A 22,767-nucleotide genomic window follows, 5' to 3' on the forward strand; every position below is an offset into this window, starting at 1 on the left:
TAAAGTGAATCTTTAATTGTTTAATTTTAAACAAAAAAGACCTAATCACCAAGCGCTGAGCATCGCAATGATCAACGAACCGAAGTTTTGTCTCTAATGGATCGGAACAGTAATTACTCAACGCTAAATTCTCGTTAGTATTCACCACAGACTTTCATTCGGCTGTATTTCTTTTTACTCTTATCTTATTATAAGTATATTTTGTTTCATTGTAATGTTTTTTTTTGTAACACAATATTTTTATTAATACATTTTTGGTTGGCTAATCCGTAACCAAAATTATTGGTGCTCGGGGAGCATCGCAGTGAACAATTAACCAAACTTTTGTTTTAATGGAGCGGAACGGTAATTACTCAATACTTCGTTGTACGTATCACTAAACATTTAGCTTTATGTATCCCTACTAAGGCACTTAGTAGGTCATCATCATTATGACCATCAGTTTAGTCCGTCCACTGATCTTGACTTCGGCCTTCAGAAAAGACTCTCAAGCTACTCGCTCTTCAATATGAATAGTGTTTATAACATGTTTTTGAAAGTCTGTGACCTTCCTTATATAGTAAAATCTTTATTTATAGGTACATTATTTTATTAATATTATTAACATTCCCATGCCAACGTTGAGTAAAAGTATTGGCTGAATAAAACTTGGAACTCCAAATATAATAAAAATACAAAACACATTTTAAATGACCGACATTTCATTATTAATTTTAAACTTTTTTCAATGAATCAACGAATCGTCCATAACGGAGCGGAACCGTAATTATTTCTCAAATGACGAATTTGCTTTAAAATGTTTTACAGATATTTTTACCATAGGTTGTGGTTTTAGAACATGTCTATTTATACTAATATTATATAGATGTAAATTTGATTGTAGGAGGTCGTCTTTGGATATACAAAACCAATTTGGAATTTTTTTATGTCACTAGAAAGCTACGTTATTTGTGAGCAATCCCCGTATTCCCACGAGAATGGTAAATACGCGGATCAAACCGTGAGGTTAGTTAGTCTGCTAGTTATAAATTAAATTAAACTGGTAATAAAACAAATAACCTGATACAAATTTAATTTTACTGAACTTATGCCTCTAATGGTTCGGAACAATGATTGAAAACCCAATATATTTATATATTTTTATAATTGATTGTAAACTGATGTTATTATAATAAATTATGCAAATAACTCTTCGTTATATTTATATCAAATCATTGTTACATAGTGTTTTAATTTATATTGCAATTAATTTATTTATAATTACACTTAATGTAATTATCACTGACAACCGTAAGCATTTACGCAAGCCCATATCGCATAATAAATAAATGGAATCAGTGAACCGAACTCTTGTGTCTAATGGAGCGGAACGGTAATTACTCAAAGGCCGAAACTCTCTGAATACTGATGAATTTGTATTAGTGTACCTCCACTAGTTTGACCTTCAACAACATTTTGGTAGTTTGTTCTGAATTATAAAACCTCAAATCAAATAAACAATTATAGTTAAAGGAACGTTACAAATATTTGTACAGTTCTTTATATATAGATATGTATATCACATACCAAATAAATGGTAGGTACTAATAAAGCAAAACGGTTTCTACTTAAAGACAGATTTCTTGTAAGCGTTACGTCATACTTACGAAAAACAAGACATACTAAAAAAATATTTATTTATTTTGCTATTATCCACGAAAAGTCGACGAACCCATGCGAACCTAGGTCCGACAAAATACACTCTATGTACGTTTCACTCCGAAACCGGAGCATCCTCAGGAGATGTTGACTCTACAACGTGCATTTGTCGCATGGGTTCGTTGGCTTTTCGCGGATGATAGCAAAATAAATAAATTATTATATATTCATGATGAACTTCCGCAAACTAACGCCTGCTTCTATCCAATACATACTAAAAAGACTAGTAAGCTTATTATGCATCAATGTTCGTACCTAACTGTGTCAGTGGTCTAGCAGTTAGATTACAGATTAGAAATGTTCAATCATAATTATCCTAAAACCAAATCAAATTGATACGCCAGATCCTGGTGAACGAAAATACTTTAGGGGAGCGTTTTAATAAAAGTAAGGTAGATGCTTTAAAATAGAAAAGACAAGGAATAGAAGGCTCGATAACTATTGAGGCTATTGCGTTATCATGTTTTAACCATGTTCAACTTAGTTTCGTTTCTATATACCCAGTGTTCACACTCAAAATATTCTAATTTCAACTTACTATAGTCGCTGAAATGAGGAGATTCGCAGAAAAACCAAAGTCACTGACATAGCTGGCTAATTGGCTATAATCTGTTTTCTATGTTGTTACTTTTATTATCTTTGTATTTAGCTGTAAGTTTTCCTTTCTAAATAAATAAAAATAAAAATATAGAATAATAGCTTAGCGAGTCACAAAGCTGAAGTGGCAATGGGCCGAGGGCCGAGGACATCAAGCGCATTGCTGAAGTCCATGTCCAGCAGTGAACGTCCATCGGCTGTTGTTGATGATGATGATGATCGTTTCACAGGTCCCAGTAATCCACAAATTGGTTAACTTTTAACTCTTATTCGTCAGGACCCAGTGATCACGGGCGTGACGCACGTGTCAGGCGCGGACGGCGACGGGCTGCGTGCGTCGTGGCGCACGCTGCACGTATATCCTGATGACTACGCCACGCACCGCGGCTTCCTCGCGCTGGAGTGTCGCGCCACGCTGCCTACGCGCCCACCAAACGTGCGCAGCATGGCCGTGCGCCTCTACGTCGAGAGCCGCCCGCACATATCATCGCCCATGTTAAGTAAAACTAGTAAGTATCTAATTGACGCTGCAGTGCTGCGCCACGCTGCCTACGCGCCCACCAAACGTGCGTAGCATGGCCGTGCGCCTCTACATCGAGAACCGCCCGTACATATCATCACCCATGCTAAGTAAAACTAGTAAGTATCTTCCTCGCGCTGGAGTGTGGCGCGTCACTGCCTACGCGCCCAGCGAACGTGCGTAGCATGGCCATGCAACTCTACATAGAGAGCCGCCCGCACGTATCATCGCCCATGCTAAGTAAAACTAGTAAGTATCTTCCTTGCGCCTACGCGCCCACGTGCGTAACATGGCCGTGCGCCTCTACGTCGAGAGCCGCCCAATAACGTAAATAAATATTTTTCTAATTCAAAAGAAAATAAATGAAATAGCAGTGACTTCATTCCACTAGATACCCCTGTATGTGTCTTGTACAAAGTTATTGCAACAGTATTTCACATTATTTGCATACGCGGCCAATATTCTTATTTCTGAGACCAACCGCGCGGCGCTCGCGAGACATTGCGTAAATAAAATGTTTAAGACTTTTTATTATCTTTGTACAATATTACAAGATACAAGGATACTTCTATTTATTTTTAAACGCTTATTTATCTTGCCTTAGATAGAAGCATACATCCAAGGCATTTATCTTTATGTAATAAAAATTCCCCGAATAATATAGTGGATGTTATCTAAGAAAGATGAATAAGAAAATAATGTTTTAGTATAATAATAGTACAGTAGGCCTTAAGTTGAACTATGCGTAGTTACACATTTTTGGAGTCAGCGATTTACGGCGCGTAACCATAGAAACACGTGAAAGCCATTACTTACTTACGAATTTTTCAACGATTTGACATCTTTAATGTACTGCTAAACCATGAACCAAGCGCAAACCACACTTTGATTTTTAATTATACCTACGCAGATGACCGCCATTTTTGTTCAACTTACTTGCCAGGTACTGCTTACGAAATCCGGTTTTTATTAAAGTCGATCAGTTCCATCCGCTTTCCTATATCGTCTAGCCATTATGATCTGAAAATAAAAGTTTAGTTAAGAAACACAGTGGAAAGTTTTATCCTTTATGCGGGCCGGCGGCGGGCCAATCAAAAACTTTCTCCTGCGCTGTATCCGATCTGCGGAGTAAACAATATTGTTATCAAGAGAATGGTTGTTTTATATAAGCTTATTATCACACTAACATTATAGAGGAGAAAGTTTATATGTGTGTAATGTTTATGTGTGTATGTTTGTTTTTCCTTCACGATGCAATTACAGAACACTAGCCGACGCCCGCGACTTCGTCCGCGCCTAAACTATAAAAGTAAGGACACTTTTATAGTTTAGGCAGCGTACGCAAAATAAGTAACTTTTCTTGTTGATTTTTACACCTTGTCAGAAAAACCCAAATATCTTACGGAACCCTATTTTTTTCCAAAATAATATTTAGCCTATGTTACTTGTGGATAAAGTATCTTATGAATGGTGAAAGAATTTTTAAAATCGGTCCAGTAGTTTTTGAGCCTATTCATTACAATCAAACAAACAAACAAAGATTTCCTCTTTATAATATTAGTATAGATAAAATGAATAATCGCGCGAGGCGTTCTTCAGGTGTCACTAACTCGATTTTGTTTTATTATAAACTAGCAAACGCCCGTGACTGTATGTAACCATGTATTTGGATAAAAAGTAGTTAATGTTTGTCTATAACCTCCTAGATTTTCCAGTGAAAGTCTCATTAAAATCGGTTCAGTCGTTCCAGATATTAACCCTAACAAACAGATAGACAGACAAAGTGTGTAAAGATGCTTGATTATTTTTTTTAGTCTCGTGTAGCTTTGAGCACTTGAAAAAAACACAATTATTTTGAAATCATAGACACTTTCATTTTATTTGTATGTATTGATATTAGGTATTGAATAGATTTTTGTTGATTTTATTTTGTTTCCAGGTAAAAGCAGCGCGACAAGATTGCGCTGTGTGTGTGTTCTTTGGACGTTGATGCTCCTCGCACGGAGACGAGTGCCTTTACTAGTGCAATAGGACTAGTTGACTGAACTGATATATCGAATTATCTGTGGACCTTCAAAACGTACGTGAAGCTGTGAGGTACCTATAGTTAAACTATTATGAGATATTAATGTAATTAAAAATAATAATTAGATTATGTTTTACCTGTCTAGATAGACTAAGGGGCCGAATCTTCAGTACAAAAACTTTTGGACATGAGATTGCGAAAATAGGTAAATACAGACAGTAAGCGTACATTAATTTCAAATAATTTCTACATAGCTGTATGGACTAGTGTGGACTCAGAGGCGCCTCTAGCTCACGGAACGCCTGGGTGCAATAATCACCCTAGCGCCCTCTATCTTAATATATAAATGCAAAAGGTTCATTACGAAATCTCGAAAATCGCTTGAAGTACAAAACTGAAATTTGGCAGGGAGGTGATTTACAGTTAGTAGGTACCCACTAAAACGGATTATGCGAGCCGGATGCAACGCACACCCTGCACTATAGGTAAATACGCCTCTGAGTGTGGTATATATCCAAGAGTATTTTTGTATTTCTTTGTTTTCTCAATTGGTTTCTTCAAATAATTTAAAAGTAAGTAAGTGTTTTATTAAAGCTCGATGATATTTTTACTTTAATTCAAAAATATTTTGTACGCAGAAATAGTGTCACTACAGTGTCCAACATTTTTGTATATGTAGATTCACTTCTTTTCGTTGGAGTATATATTCTTGGGTACTAACTATGGTTATCAAGTTATGAACTGAAAGGAGAATTTTCACGTTATCTGGACAGGTATGTAATCTAAGAAAATATAAAATAAATGGTTTTCAATAGTAATTTTCCCGCAATTGTGTTGTCTGTGAAACCTTTAGTTATAGTATAAGAGCCATAGCGTATTATTACGAGTTATATCTTGCAATATTACTTTTTTTACTACCGGTCAGGTTAAACTGTTTTTTTTAACACGTCTTATTATTTTGGATTTTTTAACCCGTCATACTTGTTTATTGGAAAGTGCGAATTGCACTTTATTTGTCTTTCCGTCAGTCTGTTTAATAATTATGATTATAATAATAAAATATTTAAATAGGTAAAAACTAAACTACATAAATTATCCAGAAATCAATAATCACATTTCTGTAAAAACTGTAAATATGCCTAAAGGCAAAATCGTAATTGTAAAAAAACACCTTATTTTTTACAAATGCGAACATTTACATTCAATATAAAATCTGTCAATCTTATTATATAACAGCTAAACGAGACTAAATTCCGGAAATAAACAGCATAGGAATGTACTTTTGTTCGTAAAAAAAATATTATTTTTGTAAACCAAGATTGTTAACAAAGGTTTTTTTTTTTGTAAAATTTGTAAACAATAAGTCGCACAGTTTAATATTTCTAACTACACGTCTTGAGTAATATTTTGCACTATAATATACAGAGAATATTGTACATGTGCTCACAATTTTGTAAAATGAAATATTTTTTTTTAAATTTCGCTTCACCGAAATTCGTGGCGCATTATTTACAAAAGATCGTAAATATTTAATTACAATGTGAAAGTGTAAAAATATACCTTACCATTGACTCTTATCAAGTTTGGCGTTAATAATATTTTTTTTTCCAAATTCTTAAAAAATAAAGAAAGCAACTTAATAATTCCCATTCGCAATAATATTAGTTTAAACTAAATAGCAATAACAACATTATACATTTTTTTTACTAACGTTAAGTTGAACGGTTTGATCTAAATATTGACAGCTTTATTCGTAATAATAAATTCATTATAATAAAAAATATATAATATTAATTTATTTACTTTTACGACAAGATTATCCGAAATGTAGTAAACATAAAAGGTAAATTTCACACTGTCGCATATCCATGCAATATTATGCAAATACGGATGTGTACATGCAATGAAATGCATACGATTATGCAACTGCGCCACACTTGGTCAGATTCAACCCCTTGATAGACAAAGAGCTGGTGTAAAGATTGGTTGAAGTGCTTAAATGAAATTATTATTTTAATTATTATTATTTTATCGATAGATTAATGACAAAAAAAAGAGGTTTAGAAGATGCAGTAATCACTGATTTGCAGTTCAATTTTGTAACACCAATATAAGTCTTATACTAATGTATTTTAGGTTTTATTTAGATTGATACTAAACTAGTCGCTTCACAACTTCCAACGAAGTCGAAATTGTGCTTAATTAGTAAAGGTTTTCTGATTGGCCATCTGATACAAATTATTACATACTCTGTTCTAAACATTGGGTTTCTTCTCACGTCTTATTTATTCTTTTACCAATAACATTCTAATAAATACTTCATTATTTAATACTTTATTATTCTAGATTTTAATAAATACTTCATTATAAATTTTCATCAGCTCTAGGACTACAATTTTTTTTCTTTTGTAACACGACTAATATAAATTGAGAATTGTTATGTTTTATAATTATTTATGATAAATTATATTATTAAGAGACTCCAAGTGCCAGTCATACCTTATTTTAGACTGAAACTTTGTCAGTCAAAGCCTACCTATACCATACGTAAGTACGGTAGCCAAGGAAGTTGGATTGTGTTGGCTTTGGGAACGTAACTAATTTTCTGTAGAAACCGAAAGGGGTGTGGATTTTCATCCTCCCCCTAACAAGTTAGCCCGCTTCCATCTTACATTGGAACTCATTGACGTTGTGGGGGCGCCCCCAGGGGATCGTTCACATAAATCGTTCGATCGTTCGTATAAAGAAAAAAAAAGAGTGTGTGTGTCAGCTGCAACACACGAATGGAATTTACTCTTTCAGATCGACTGTCTAAATACGTGTATGTTGCCCCGCAGCATACACTATGTACATCTCAATACTGACGCCTGAAAAGTGAAAGGTGCGCAGAATAGGTTGCGCACAAAAAACGTAAGGTAACGTTTATCAAATTTTACTGCCCATATTTTTTTCATACCGCAGGCTATATATGAAAAATCGATTTAAAAGGAGTAAACTCCAAAAATTATAGCATAGGATGGACTAGCAAACTCTCGGCCTACATAAAATGAGGTATGTCTGACTCTCGCAGAATATAGTAATAAGCCACACAGTGTGATATATTCTCATCATGTTGTAAATATTAAATTAATAGTAGTCGATGTGCCAATATTGTTATCATTTTATGGTTGATTTTGTAACTTTAATATGGAAATTGCTCAAAATGATATATTTTGTAATGATAATAATTGTTACGGTTTGATTTTGTATAACACTTTAAAGTTAAATATTGGATAGAAGCAGGCGTTACTTTGCGGAACTTCATCATGATTATATAATGATTTATTTATTTTGCTATCATCCGCGAAAAGTTGACGAACCCATGCGACAACGACACCCAGGTCCGACAAAATACTCTCTACGTACGTTTCACCCCGAAACCGGAGCCTCAGGAGATGTTGTAGAGTATTTTGTCGGACCTGGGTGACGTTGTCGCATGGGTTCGTCGACTTTTCGCGGATGATAGCAAAATAAATAAAACTTTAAAGTTGTTTACTCATAGGTTCAGTCATTTAATCGTTTTTATCTGGAAAAGTTTTTGGGAGTTTAAATGTTGGTGTTTACTTTTCGATGTTCTCTTTTTGAATTTTTATTTGAACACTTCGTGTAATTGCCGCTTTTTTTGCTTTATTGGAAAATTGTGACAGAAAACAGTTTTAAGACAGTATAACTGATCTCACTTATAGCAGTCCCAAAATCGCTTCAGAAGTTTCGGAGTATATTCGTAACAAACAAATAGTCAAATTTCACTTCATTATAAAATTACTTTAGATGTAACCGCGTAAAAAATCTAAAACAACGACGAATATCTATGGAAAAAATAAATGTCACTACTATAAAATGCATATTTATGTTATAGGTGGTACAAATGAAATAACACGTTTTTCACAGAAAAGTAGACAGTTACATTTTCAACTTAAACAAACACCGGGAAACGAGGCATTTTCCTAATAATATTTTCTTGTTATTACCTATTTGCTATACACACAATGTATTCGCATTACGTTCCAAATGGCTTCAATAAGCACTTGCAGTATTCCGTTACCCGTAAAGTCTGATACATGTAATATTGGTATTTATTAGCATAATCTGAAGGTGTGTTTAGTCCCTCATACAAATAAATGTTGTACTTGTATGGTTGTACAATTTATATTTATATGAGGGTATACATACACTCGTGAAAAGCGATATAAATTTGTTACACATACAAAGTCAACTTTATATTATGACATTGAGATTTAGTTGCACCATTTATTATTATTAAGAGTAACTAGCGGTAATGATTGAAAAAGAAGTGGATTTATTTTTAAACCATTACTTACTTTTTAGAATACTGTTAAGTTGTCAGATAAATTTTCATTTTGCCATCGAAAGTGTTTGTCTGTGATATCGATATTTTTTTTAAATTATTGTCTGTCTCCTCATCTTTGCTAATCTCTGAAACGGCTGAAACAATTTAAACAGGACTGTCACTGGTAGCTAGAGGAGGTTATTGCATACAGGCTTAATATATAATTATAATAATTAAAAATTAAAAAAATATATAACTTCTATTCCGGAAAATCTATGGTTCCCGTGGGATTTTGAATATCAAGCCAACGAAGTTGCGGACGTCCGCTAGTAAACAATAAATATTTTGTTAAAGTTGAAAGTATTTTGAAAAAAGTTAAGTGAACAAGTTGACAACCCTAGCCTAAATTCAGTAGGAAATTTTTCCTTACCTCATAACACAAATAACATTATGCACTCTCTCACTCCCACTTCCGCGTAATGTAATGCTCCGTCCCCTTTCCTCCCATAACAATGGTCTAGAAAATATCGCTCCTAAGGAGGGAACCTCCTTCCCTCAATTACCTGCTGCGGTTGAATTCAAAGAGATTTCTTTACATTTAATATTTATTGAGTTACATAGCCAAGGAGCAAGTGGCTATTTCTGATACACAGAAAATATATAAATTTTTTGTAGCACCGTATATTATAATTAATTTTAAAATTATAACTATTTTAGTTTCCAATTAGGTATTTAATTCATTACTAAGATGTTGTTATTGACTGTGTGTAATCACCCTTATGGTAAATCGATTAGATTTACCATAAGGGTGCTAACACACAGCCCATAATTATGACAATGGGAGGGCTCCTACAAATAATTATATAGAATAATTAATATTATTATTACTGTGATCATAATTATTTGTTACTTATTCTATTTAAGGCTCTCTAAGTTCATCGAATCACGTCTGTAAATCTGAATTTTATAAGAGTAAAATAAATCTATTGTACATAATAAAATATATGGAATTATCTGAATGTCAATAATAAAATTATTGAAATATTAATGATTGATTTTTTTTCACTTCTACTACCAATTTAAAATGCCATTTTTAATTTCCAAAAAAATAACTCTAGGATATTAATCCCAGGAAATGTAAATAATACAGCAATTGCAGCAATGGCTCAGAGTCACACAGCGACTGATGGAACGAGCTACGAGTATAACTTGGTGTATCTCTGTGTTTAGTTTTAACACACATATTTATATCTATATCATTATTATTTTGTCTATGTAGTTTATGATTCCTCTCAATTTTTATATTGGTTAGGCTCTGTGTTTTGACATTTTAAAATGGTGTGTGAATCTGTGAAAACAAAAAGTGTCGGTGCAAAAAACAGAAATGAACGGTCAACGGAAAAACTTATTTAAACCTCATAACTTTATTCTAATACTTTAACGGGATCCCGGGGACTATAAAACTCAAGTTATAGTGTGATAAACGACCTTAACTAAGTTTTCTTTCACTACGCAAGAAACGCGTCTATTCATCTTTTTGGTAAGTGTACGTAGTTTATGTACTAATGTTTTTCGATTCACCGGCGGAGCACCCCAGGCTCGATTTTGACTAAAAAATAGCTAAATATAAAACATTGGTCCTTCGAGTCGCGATTGTTATCGAAATTTCGGTAACAAACTTGTCAAATCGTGTTCGGGCGTGGTTCGCCATACAAAAATTACTTTGTCATTCGGACGTTAAAATTTAAAAATTTACATAAATTACTGCACACAATTATATTATAGTTACAGGTATATGTTTATCATATGGAATTTAGTTTATAAACCCCCTTTTATGTATGGATGTAGTCTATTATATTACATATTGGTAAAATCTACATAACTTATACACTGGGACACAATAGTTTCTTTCACATGTAAAAGAGCATCGGAAAAGCTCATTTTACAGTTATTTCACATTCTTAAGAGCATCGGAAAAGCTCATTTTTCTTAAGAGCATCGGAAAAGCTCATTTTACTTTGGCATTAAAATTTAATTAAAAGTGTTATCATGGGTAAAAAAGTGATGACCAAGGTGCGCTATGAGATGGCTGTTTCAAATATTGAGTGTATTTATACACTTGCTCAGGATTTATTAGAGTCAGAGTCAAACAAAGTCTTGTTTAAGACCAGGTGTTCGGATTTGGAAACAATATTTCAAGAGTTTCAGGAGTTGCATGTACAATTGGCATCGGATTCGGGTACAGATTTTGATTATGAGGAACATATGAATAAGTTTAAACAAGTAAATAATTACTATTATGTGGCTAAGGCTAAGTATGCAGAGGTGTATCAGTCTTCGGAGCTGCCAAAGGCTAGTTGTTCAACAAACACACAAACAAATTCAAAAAATAATATAATTCTTCCAAAAATTCAGTTACCACTTTTCAGCGGCAAAATAGAAGAGTATAGCCATTTCATGGACTTATTTGAGGCTATGGTGGGTAATAATGGTGGGTTATCGGATACCCAAAAGATATTTTATCTAAGTGGGGCTCTTAGTGGGGAGGCCAGGAGTTTGGTACAACACCTGTCAATGGTAGGGGAAAATTATAGTATATTATTAGAAATTTTAAAAGCTAGATATGGAAATAAGAGATTGCAAGCAGATAGATTGCTTCAAACATTGTTATCGGCACCTCATCCGGGTAAAAATATTGGGTCACTTAAATCATTTTTAAATTTGTTAATTGAGACCACTAAAGGTTTAGAAAAATTAAAATTTCCAGTTTCAGAGTGGTCCTATTTGCTTCTATACATAAATTTAAATAAAATTGATAATTCTATGAAGAGACAGTTTGAAGATAAATTTGGTTGTAATGAAGACTTGCCTACCTTTGAAAATTTTATTAATTTCTTAACAAAGGAGGTTCAGATTTTGGAAACAACTGAATCTCACAAAAGTTCAAATTCCACTAAGGTACATATTTCATATTCTAATAGTCAAACTGAAAAACAGTCCTTTTTGTGTGTTTGTTGTAATGGGTCACATTATTTAAATAAATGTGAAAAATTTAATAAATGGGATGTAGCAGCCCGGAAACGGTTTGTAATTGAAAAAAGGTTATGTTTCCGTTGCTTCCATAAACATAATATTAATGATTGTAGAATAAAACTAACTTGTGGAAAGTGTAGCTCTAAAAAACATAATTCATTAATTCACTTGGACGAGGGGTCAGTAGGGAGCGGTCCTACTGGCAGTTATTCAACTCAACCGGAGATGGTCCCGGGTGGGTCAAAATTTAATTGTTCAAGTGAAAGGAAGCCTGAGGTGTCTAATTCTTTACATGTAGGTTCGGTTTACACCAGGCGCAGGGTTTTGTTGTCTACAGCCATAGTGCATGTGATGGATAAATATGGAAAAAATCAGGAGGTTCGGGCCTTGTTGGACAGTGGTAGCCAAAGTACTTTTATTACTGAAAGATGCATGGCTCGTTTAGGTTTGCGCATTCATAGATCTGCTGATATTGATATTACAGGGGTCGGTGGCAATATATTGGCTGGATGTAAAGGTTATGTCACATTGAAGATTTCCCCATGTCATATCAACAACCCAGTGTTAGTTACTATGGGGTTGGTATTGAATAAAATAGCAGATGATTTGCCTAGTTCATCACTACCTAGCCACTTGTTAGATTGTTATAAGGGTATTAAATTGGCAGATAATCAATTTAATACAAGTAATAAAATTGAAATGCTCATAGGAGCTGATCTCCTCGGAGATATTCTATTAGGAGGTGAAATTATAAGACCTGCTGGTTTACCATGGGCTATGAACACCATATTTGGATACATTTTACAAGGGCCCATCCAGGATACTAAAGAAAGCAAATCAAGAGTGCAGACATATTTTATTAATACAGATGCTTTATTAGAAAAGTTCTGGGAAATAGAAGATATACCAAACATGTTGGAGGATCCCAAGGATAGGGAGTGCAACTTAATTTATGAAACAACTCATCAAAGAGATGAAACAGGAAGATATGTGTTGCGTTTGCCTTTTTTATCAAATAAACCTGAGTTGGGAAGTTCTCAAAACCAGAGTCTCCGAAGGTTTTATTCCATGGAGAAAAGATTACAGTCAGATCATGTGTTAAGAGATAAATATGTTGAGTTTATGCAGGAATACCAGAAAATGGGTCACATGGTACCTTATACTGGAAATTTGGATAGTCCTCATTACATAATACCACATCATGGAATTTTTAAAACAGGTTCAGATAAAATAAGGGTAGTTTTTGACGCAAGCCTTGCAACATCATCAGGATATTCTCTTAATGATTGCCTCCATGCAGGTTCAAAATTGCAGCATGACGTCATGCAGATTATTTGTCGGTTTAGACTTCATAAAATTGCCTTTTCTACGGACATCCGGATGATGTACCGTATGATTAACATTCATCCTGAAGATCAAAGGTACCAACTTATATATTGGAGAGATACACCTGAGCTGCCTTTGCAACTCTTCGCATTAACAACAGTTACTTATGGTATGAAATGTAGTCCGTACTTGGCTATAAAAACTTTACGTCAACTGGCTGATGATGAGTCCTGCTCAACCAAAGACAAGGTAGTTCTTGGTGAAGCTGCTCAGGTCCTTAAGACTTCGGTATATATGGATGACATTTTGGCTGGTGCGTCAGATATTCAATCTGCTCAACAATTAAAAAATGATCTGGTACACATTCTTTTTATTAGGTGGGTTTGAGTTGCGCAAATGGATGTCAAATGAGAAATTATTGTTAGAGGACATTCCTGAGGAACACCAGGAGAGACCCCATGTGTTTCACGCGGATGGTCCTGGGTTTATAAAAATTTTAGGAGTTCAATGGAATCCGGTAGCGGATAGTTTTAGTTATAAAAGTGGAGTGGACGGAGGAAAGGAATGGACAAAACGAGCTATACTGTCTGTGTTAGCTCGCATGTTTGATCCCATGGGTTGGATAGCCCCGGTTATATTACAAGGAAAAATTTTAATGCAACAGATTTGGATGCAGAGATTATCTTGGGACGAACATCCACCAGCAGATATTTTAAAGGAATGGAATTTGATTGTCAACAACTTGTCTTCTGTGGAAGCCATTCAAATTCCAAGATTTGTGTTGACAGAAAATCTTATACACTGTTCATTACATGGGTTCGCTGATGCTTCTGAGAAGGCGTTTGGAGCATCAGTGTATATTAGATCAGTTGATAAATACGGACAGGTCAAAATTGGGTTAATGATGGCCAAAACCAAGGTGGCGCCTATTAAAACTAAACTCAGTATACCTAAGTTGGAATTGTCTGGTGTAGCGTTGATGGTTAAATTGTTAAAATATGTTTTAAATTGTATCCAGGGTAGGGTGACCATACATGATATTTTCGGTTGGTGTGATAGCAGCATTGTTCTTTCATGGCTTAAAATTCCACCTCATCGGCTTCAAGTTTTTGAAGGCAACCGAGTGTCCCAAATTCAAAATAGTGGTTTAATAATAAATTATCGATACGTTCCCACTGAAATGAACCCCGCTGATATTGCTAGCCGTGGTTGTAAGGGGCATGAACTAGAATCTCATCACTTGTGGTGGGGTCCTAAATGGTTGGCAGCCAATATGGATGAATGGCCTGCTAATATTGTAAACAAATCGGTGGTTCCTGGTTTACGCAAACAATATATAACTTCTGCTTCCAATGTAGCTTTTGTATCCGACATTTCATTCATTTCTCGATATAGCTCTTTTTCCACTTTAATCATGGTAGTTGCCTTTTGTATACGCTTTGCGCATAATTGCCAAAATCCATTAAAAAGATTTTCGGGTCCCATTACCGTTAAGGAACGTAATGATGCATTAGAAAGGTTGATTCGCTTGGTGCAGTCGGAAGCGTTTGCAAAGGACATAGCTTTAATAAACAAAAACCAAACTTGTTCCACTGGTTTGAATAGATTAAAACCTTTTATGGACAAGTCCGGATTATTACGAGTCGGTGGTCGACTGGAGCGATCCAGTTTGCCATATGAAGCAAAGCATCCTTTGTTGTTACCAAAATCACATGTATTAACTTCCTTAATTATTGTACATTATCACAAATTATATTGTCATATAGGAGCAACTGCGTTGCAAGCGATATTGCAAAAACAGTTTTGGATAATGTCGGCTCGTCAAGTTATTAGGAGTCACTTATTCAAGTGCATTAAATGTTTTAGGAGTAAAGCTAAAGTGGAAGAACCTATTATGTCAGATCTACCTTCGGATCGGATAAATGCTACAGGATTGTTCCATACTGTACAAACTGATTTTGCTGGTCCTTTTGCAATCAAGGTTTCTAAATTACGGAAAGCAAAGGTGGTAAAATCATATTTATGCGTTTTTGTTTGTTCGGCTACTAAAGCCATACATTTAGAAATTGTGGGGGACTTATCGACCGAAGGTTTTTTGTCGGCTTTTGCCCGTTTTGCGGCTAGACGTGGTTTGCCATCCTGCGTCCGCTCGGACTGCGGAACGAATTATGTAGGTAGTAGTCGTCATCTCGATGAAGTTCAACGGTTTTTACGCATGAAGGATGTCCAAAATACTTTAATTCATCAAGTAGGTCAATCTGGAGTTTCTTGGCAATTTAATCCTCCTGCAGCTTCTCATTTTGGTGGGTTGTTCGAAGCCGCTGTTAAATCTGCCAAAACCTTACTTAAACGGGTAGTAGGGGAGCAAACTCTAACTAATGAAGAGTTTTCAACGTTAGTTGCAAGAATAGAGGCAGTGTTGAATTCAAGACCCTTATGCCCTTTAACTAACGACCCGGACAATTTAGATGTTCTAACCCCGGCCCATTTTCTTATTGGTCGTCCGCTTTTGGCAGTTCCGGAGTATGAATGGCATCACATGCCGGATTCTAGATTGACCCGATACCAATTAATTACTGCAATGTCGCAGAGGTTTTGGATAAGGTGGAGTGAGGAATACCTACATACATTACAAATGAGGCTTAAGTGGACCTCAACTACTGATCCGCCTAATCTAGGACACCTGGTTTTAATCAAGGACGAAAACTTATCTCCACTTAAGTGGAAGCTTGGAAGGATACAAGAATTAATACCGGGAAAAGATGGGATTGTGCGGGTTGTAAAGCTTCTAACAGCCAAAGGGTCATTGGTGCGCCCAGTGGTTAAAATTTGTAGACTTCCAATCAATTAATTTAGATAAAGGCTGTTTAGCCTTTCTCGGGGGGGGGAGAATGTTTAGTTTTAACACACATATTTATATCTACAGGGTGATTCGGACTTTAGTGCGGACATTTTTTTTCGTGGTTCTGTATCATTAATAGAACATAAATCTACAAACAGTTCGATACATTTTATGTAATTTTTTTTTTCAATTTATGTCTCAGAAATAACAAAATAATGGACACATTCCCAAACAAACTGCGCAACTGCTGGCGGCACTTTGTAAGACGCCGACAAAGAAATACCGGCAGTAGTCATATCGCTTCGGCTTCGGCTGACGGGGGTGGCAGGGTTGAGGGGATCGAAAAATCCCTGAGGACGCCTGCCGAATTGCCGATGGGCGACCAGTGACAGACAATCTGCCGTCGCTTGCGCATTTAAGTCGAATCATCCTTTAATGCAAAAGTTTGCGTAATAATAATCATCATTTGTATTTCATTATTCCAATCGAAAGTTTATAATTTTTATTATTACTACGCATTATTGATGGTCCTAAGCCGAATAAAGTATGAAGGGAAAATCGATTCTCAACTCAAAAGTGACGACCTTTAATTATTATAAAAAATAATAGGTACAAAAATAAACGTAGAAAGGTCAACGGCCCTCGGCGCGGGCGCTCGCTAACCTAGTACCTACCAGCTGATTTTGTAGTTGCCTATTACTGTGCTATTACTTAGTACAGCGATAGGGTGACCCTCAAATTCTGTTTAAATGTTTAAACTTTAGCTAACGATAACTTTGTTATTGTTGAGTTAAAAAAAAAAAGAAAAAATACGTGTTCATTAAATTTTGTTTATGTACAAAATATAAAAATATCCGTACTTGAAAAAATTTCTTCCTGTATATCATTATTATTTTGTCTATGTAGTTTATGATTCCTCTCAATTTTTATATTGGTTAGGCTCTGTGTTTTGACATTTTAAAATGGTGTGTGAATCTGTGAAAACAAAAAGTGTCGGTGCAAAAAACAGAAATGAACGGTCAACGGAAAAACTTATTTAAACCTCATAACTTTATTCTAATACTTTAACGGGATCCCGGGGACTATAAAACTCAAGTTATAGTGTGATAAACGACCTTAACTAAGTTTTCTTTCACTACGCAAGAAACGCGTCTATTCATCTTTTTGGTAAGTGTACGTAGTTTATGTACTAATGTTTTTCGATTCACCGGCGGAGCACACCAGGCTCGATTTTGACTAAAAAATAGCTAAATATAAAACACTCTGCGTGATCGAATCAGAAATGAGAAGATCCGCCGAAGAACCAAAGTGACTGACATAGCTCAACGAGTCGCGAAGCTGAAGTGGCAATGGGTGGGGCACATAGTTCGAAGAGCCGATGGCCGTTGGGGTCCCAAGGTGCTGGAATGGCGGCCCCATAATGTAAAGCGCAGACAGGTCGACACCCACCAAATGGACTGACGACATCAGGCGAGTTGCAACGTCCATCGGCTGATATGATGATGATGATTTGAACATGCTTTTGCTTAAACACGTCACGCTGCTGTAACGCAGACTAATGTGCAGAGGCTCAAGAAAACGTTAATCTTCTATAAAAACAAAACTGTAATACCTACGACGGTTAAACGTAATTCAAAAAGGATAAAAAAAATTAAAACCCCCGAAATTTTCGACGGGGTTGCAAAGTCGTACTCGTGGTTTTTGGAGATAAGTGGTTTGATTTTTATGAAATCCTAACTGATCCTTTCGCCCCATATTCAGATACCGTCGTGGCTATAAATTATACTAAACGAAGCAAAGCAAATCAATCAATTAGAACCTCAATAGCTCAATGGTAAGAGCGGTCAGACTCATCACCGAGGGGTGGTGGTTCGATCCCCGCCTCGGTCTATTGTCGTACCTACTCCTAATACAGTCTTTTCCGACTAGTTGGAGGGGAATGGGAATATTGGTCATACATAAAAGATATGGCAAATATTCTTTAAAAAAAATTAAAAAAAATAAAATGAACTTTAACTGTGATTGCTTTGCTGCATTATTTTGAATCTTTGGGGTGAGGCTTCAGCTTCTAAGTTTCAAAAAAAGAAACTTAGACTGATCCAAATGTATCCTAAGAGTTTTTGTCATGAATATTATATAATATGCTCTTTACATCGAAATGTCTTCGAATATTCCAAGTAGATGAAGTCTCAGGCGTCCGATGGTTAATATTATAATGTAAGAATTGGCTCAAATCTGGCCTGGTGGGACGTTCCTCTAGTCTCAGCCACCGCTTGGCTCAGCTCCAACACAATGAAGTCGCGGCAAAATTCAATTTCACATTGAGCCGAGACACGGAACAAGAAAGAAGCCGAGGTAGCGTGAAATTCAAGGGCAATGCAAGATGAAAAATTATAAAAAAGTTACCTACTTGTACTGGTGTATTGTGTCATCATTATTAACTATACCTGTAACTTGTATCTGCAAATAAATATATTGATTGATTGATTGATTGATTGATTACTTTTAGCAGATTCAGAAGTGAATTACAAAACGAAGTCCAACAAGGGTTAATTTGCAAATATTTGTCAGGACAACATAATTAACAAATCAAACTGTAACCAAAATAAGACCCTAAAATGGCAGAGAATGACCTTGAGTGGAGGAAATTTGTGATCGTTGTATATGGGGTTAAGGGATCCCTTGACAGTTAAATAACACTCCCTTTTTTCACTCAAGTCACTCTCCCCGTCCATCCCAAGTAACCCATAAAGAGTTACAAAACAAGAAATGTGGACGGCTCGAACGCCACGAGCATACCAATTACTGAAGCCGACCGTACGACAAGCACCTTATATCACAAGTCATTCCCGCCAACTAATTGCTACCCCTCTCTAACTCCCTACTCTTTACGTAAATAAGTAGCGCCACCTAGCGACGGCACGAGCCAACACGAGATTGAGCGACGTCATATTCGCCTCAGACTAATATTTCCTACACTACTTTAACAGCCCACTGCCCACTTCAGTGCCAGGCTTCCCTCATATAGCCTATAGAAGAGTGGAATTGGAGTTTAGACCCACCACGCGGCTCCAATGCGGGTTGGCAGGATTACGGTGACAGGACCAAGGTAAACATTGTAAACTGCAATGCAATATAAAGTAAGTAAACTCCTGTTTTTTTTTCTATTCTTTACAAGTTAGCCCTTGACTACAATCTCACTTGATGATAAGTGATGATGCAGTCTAAGATGGAAGCGGGCTAACTTGTTAGTTAATCAGAATCAGATATTCTTTGTAGGTATTATGTATGCCACTAGCCGATTAATCCAAGCTGTCAATTTAACCCAGGATCTTTCTTAATGCCTAACTGCAGAAGGGAATACGTCAAATTAGAAAAAAAAATCGGTAATGATAACTATAGGAACAAAAATCACACCAGTTCTATTCAATATTTTGTTTTAAAACAATTCAGAAACGCGTGAAAAATTCAATTAGTAATAAAACTTGTTAACAACTAATTGCAAAAACAAATAATTGAACTTTACACAGCTCGGACTCGTGCTCTAACTGGCAACTAGTGTTGCTAAATGAGAAAAATTTCCAACTCGTAAAACAATGTTGTTTAATGCTAGTTGCAAATTATAGGACAAATAAAAGCAACTTGCTAAATGTTTTATTGCATCGCTTGTGATTTTCGACACCTATTTCTTTGACGCTGTGATATGCTTTTAATCATTCCGATCATAAAGTGCACATACAGAACTGCGTATATATAACTAATTGGAAGCCTCAACGGTAAGTCCGGCTGGACTCATCACCGAGGAGTGGCGGTTCGATCCCCGCCCGTTGGTCTATTGTCTAGTTTAGCACAGTCTTTCTCGACTAATTGGAGGGGACAAATTGGTCATATTATAAAATATATGGCAAATATTCTTTTAAAAAAAAAAGACTGCGTGTACACTGCGGGTATATGGGACTCGCTGACTGACCAGAATACCCACTAAAACCCAGCGGAGCCACCTGCGTCCTTTTGGGATACGAAAGAATCACGAAAAAAGGCATTTTTTCATCCAGACCTCGTGCTGCCTACAAGGGTGGAAGGAGGTGCGCATTTCGGCGCCTTCTACCAGCAGTCCTTCTGCGGAACAGGTCAGCGTCAGGCGCCCGCTCTTTCTGCTACTCCGAAGCCCCCTTTAAACCGATGACAGACTCGCAAAAGGAAGCAAAGTGAGACCATCCTTCTTTGCTGTCGACAGCGAGAAGTCTCCCCGAAGAAGGCGACACCAGTGAATGCCTTTGCGGCGCCCATGACACGGACCTACTCGTATCTACCTAGTTTTATAATTAATGCTGAAAGTTTGTGGGACCATGCTTCTATTAGATATATATACTAACATTTCATATACGAGTATAATAAGTATATGTATCGTAAGCAACTATATAAATTAAAATGCTTTGGGTCTTTCAAATGTCCCGATCCTCAATCATCCAAGTATAAACAAAAAAGAGTATTTTATTCTAATATGGTTTATTATTATGACAAATCATACATCATATGATCACTTGCCTGACGCTTCATGGATTCGTTTCAGAGATTCTGAGAGTTAAATGCGATTATATTTTGATAACTTGATATTGATAACTTCAGCGATGTTACTTGTTTTTTTTTTACGGACTTCCAAAAAGGAGGAGGTTCTACGTTCGGCTGTATGTATGTTTTTTTTTTAAATTTTTATAATCTTTGTTGAGGCAAATTCTCATAACAACATACTCTACGCAAAGTACGCATTTTTTTTATTGTTCTTATTATAACTAAATTATTGTTGCCTTTATTGACATGTCATCAATAACACATATCTTAACTGCGTCTGACGCGCCAGACCTACTTGAAGATATTGAACCAATGGCCATAATTACTCCTCTGTTATGTATTAGGTATGCCGAGTAATCATGCGCCCATAATTGCTGAGCATAATTGCAACCAAGCTATGAGCCACTCCAGAATCTCATTACCGAGTCCAAGGCAATAGAACAGTGCGAGTTTCCATACTAAGGCGGTTATAATTAAACTAATACCTATTCGGAAGAATCTCTTCTGAAAGCTTATTATCGTTATTAAAAACATTATAACCTGGTTAAGCGGTTAGCTTCTGACATCCTGTGTTCGAAAATTAAACTTTTCTTCTCTTCCTCAAAGTATTTAGTTATAATTTTGAACAATTAAAAAGTTAATGGTGTTTATAATACACCCATGCGACGGAGAGAACAAGCCATCGATCTCTTTCATAATTAATATTTGCATATTATAAAGGTTGGTCGGTTTATGGTGATAATGTAAGACTTTTTAACGATCATTATTCACTTTAAATGATAATGACCAGCACAGCCTTAACATGCTCTAACGAGGCACTGGGGATGTTTAGTAATCACACTAATATGAGAAAGAGAGAGGGATATTTGAACTCCGTTGCTATTGGTTTCAATTACTCTTTTGGGACGAAAGGGAAAAGGATGTTTCAACTCCGCCGCTATTTGTCGACAATTACTTATACTTGTAAAGGCAAAAGTCGGTGTGTAAATGTGTGTATGTTTACGTTTAACTACTGAACTGATTTGGCTGAAATTTAGAACAGCGATTGAACATACTCTGGATAACATAGGCATCCCGGAAAAATCCAAGATTCTCGCGACGTATCTGAAAAACGCAAACGATTATCTGCTAGTTAATTAAATTACAGTTTTGAGGTCGGTTTAATTTTTTTTTTGACGATTTTTTTTACCGTTTAAGTGTCGTTGGATGGCAATGGAAACGTCGCTTAACATGCGGCATAGGCGGGCGCGGTGTAAATAAGACGAGATATGATCTCCTGGCCGGCCGCCAGCCGCACCTGCCCCTCCCCCGCGCAGATAGCGCTTAGCACTGCTGCTGTCTCTGCTCCCTATCTTACCACGTACTACAAGCAATTAAATATACTTACTTTTATTTGAAGGCGTGGTAAGCGACCAGTAGCGCACCAGGCATCACGAGACGAGAGAAAGACAAATGTCGACTAAAAACAGCTGAATCGAAAATATCACTGAATTGACATTGCGTTGCGAAAGAGCGAGGGATATTTCGGCTCCACCGCTATTGGTCGACAATTACTTTTCACTTTACTTGCATTGGGACGAAAGAGAGAGGGATATTTCAGCTCCACCGCTATTGGTCAACAGTTACTTTTTCTTTTTAATTGCATTGGGATGAAAAAAGAGGGATATTTCATATTCGCCGCTATTGGTCGACAATTTGCGTCAATGACATACATTGACGCAAATTGTTTATATTTTAATTATAAGTAATTTTTATAGTAATAAATGACATACCAGACCGCCTGCGCGGTTGTAAGTGGAAAACTAAGGCTTATACACAGACAA

General features: G+C 36.0%; 1 protein-coding gene across 1 annotated transcript in view; it reads left to right on the top strand.

Annotated features, from left to right (window-relative positions):
- LOC112049789 (uncharacterized) overlaps positions 1-10,203 on the top strand; it is a 104,870-nt gene extending 94,667 nt beyond the window's left edge. The window contains exons 5-6 of the mRNA XM_052884209.1: positions 2,573-2,804; positions 4,755-10,203. Coding sequence (XP_052740169.1) covers positions 2,573-2,804; positions 4,755-4,846 — 324 coding nt within the window. The 3' untranslated portion in view covers positions 4,847-10,203. The remainder of the gene's footprint in view (positions 1-2,572; positions 2,805-4,754) is intronic.
- Positions 10,204-22,767: the final 12,564 nt, after the last annotated feature.

The sequence above is a fragment of the Bicyclus anynana genome, chromosome 11 (genome assembly GCF_947172395.1).
Source record: "Bicyclus anynana chromosome 11, ilBicAnyn1.1, whole genome shotgun sequence".
In the NCBI taxonomy this organism is placed as follows: Eukaryota; Metazoa; Arthropoda; class Insecta; order Lepidoptera; family Nymphalidae; genus Bicyclus; species Bicyclus anynana.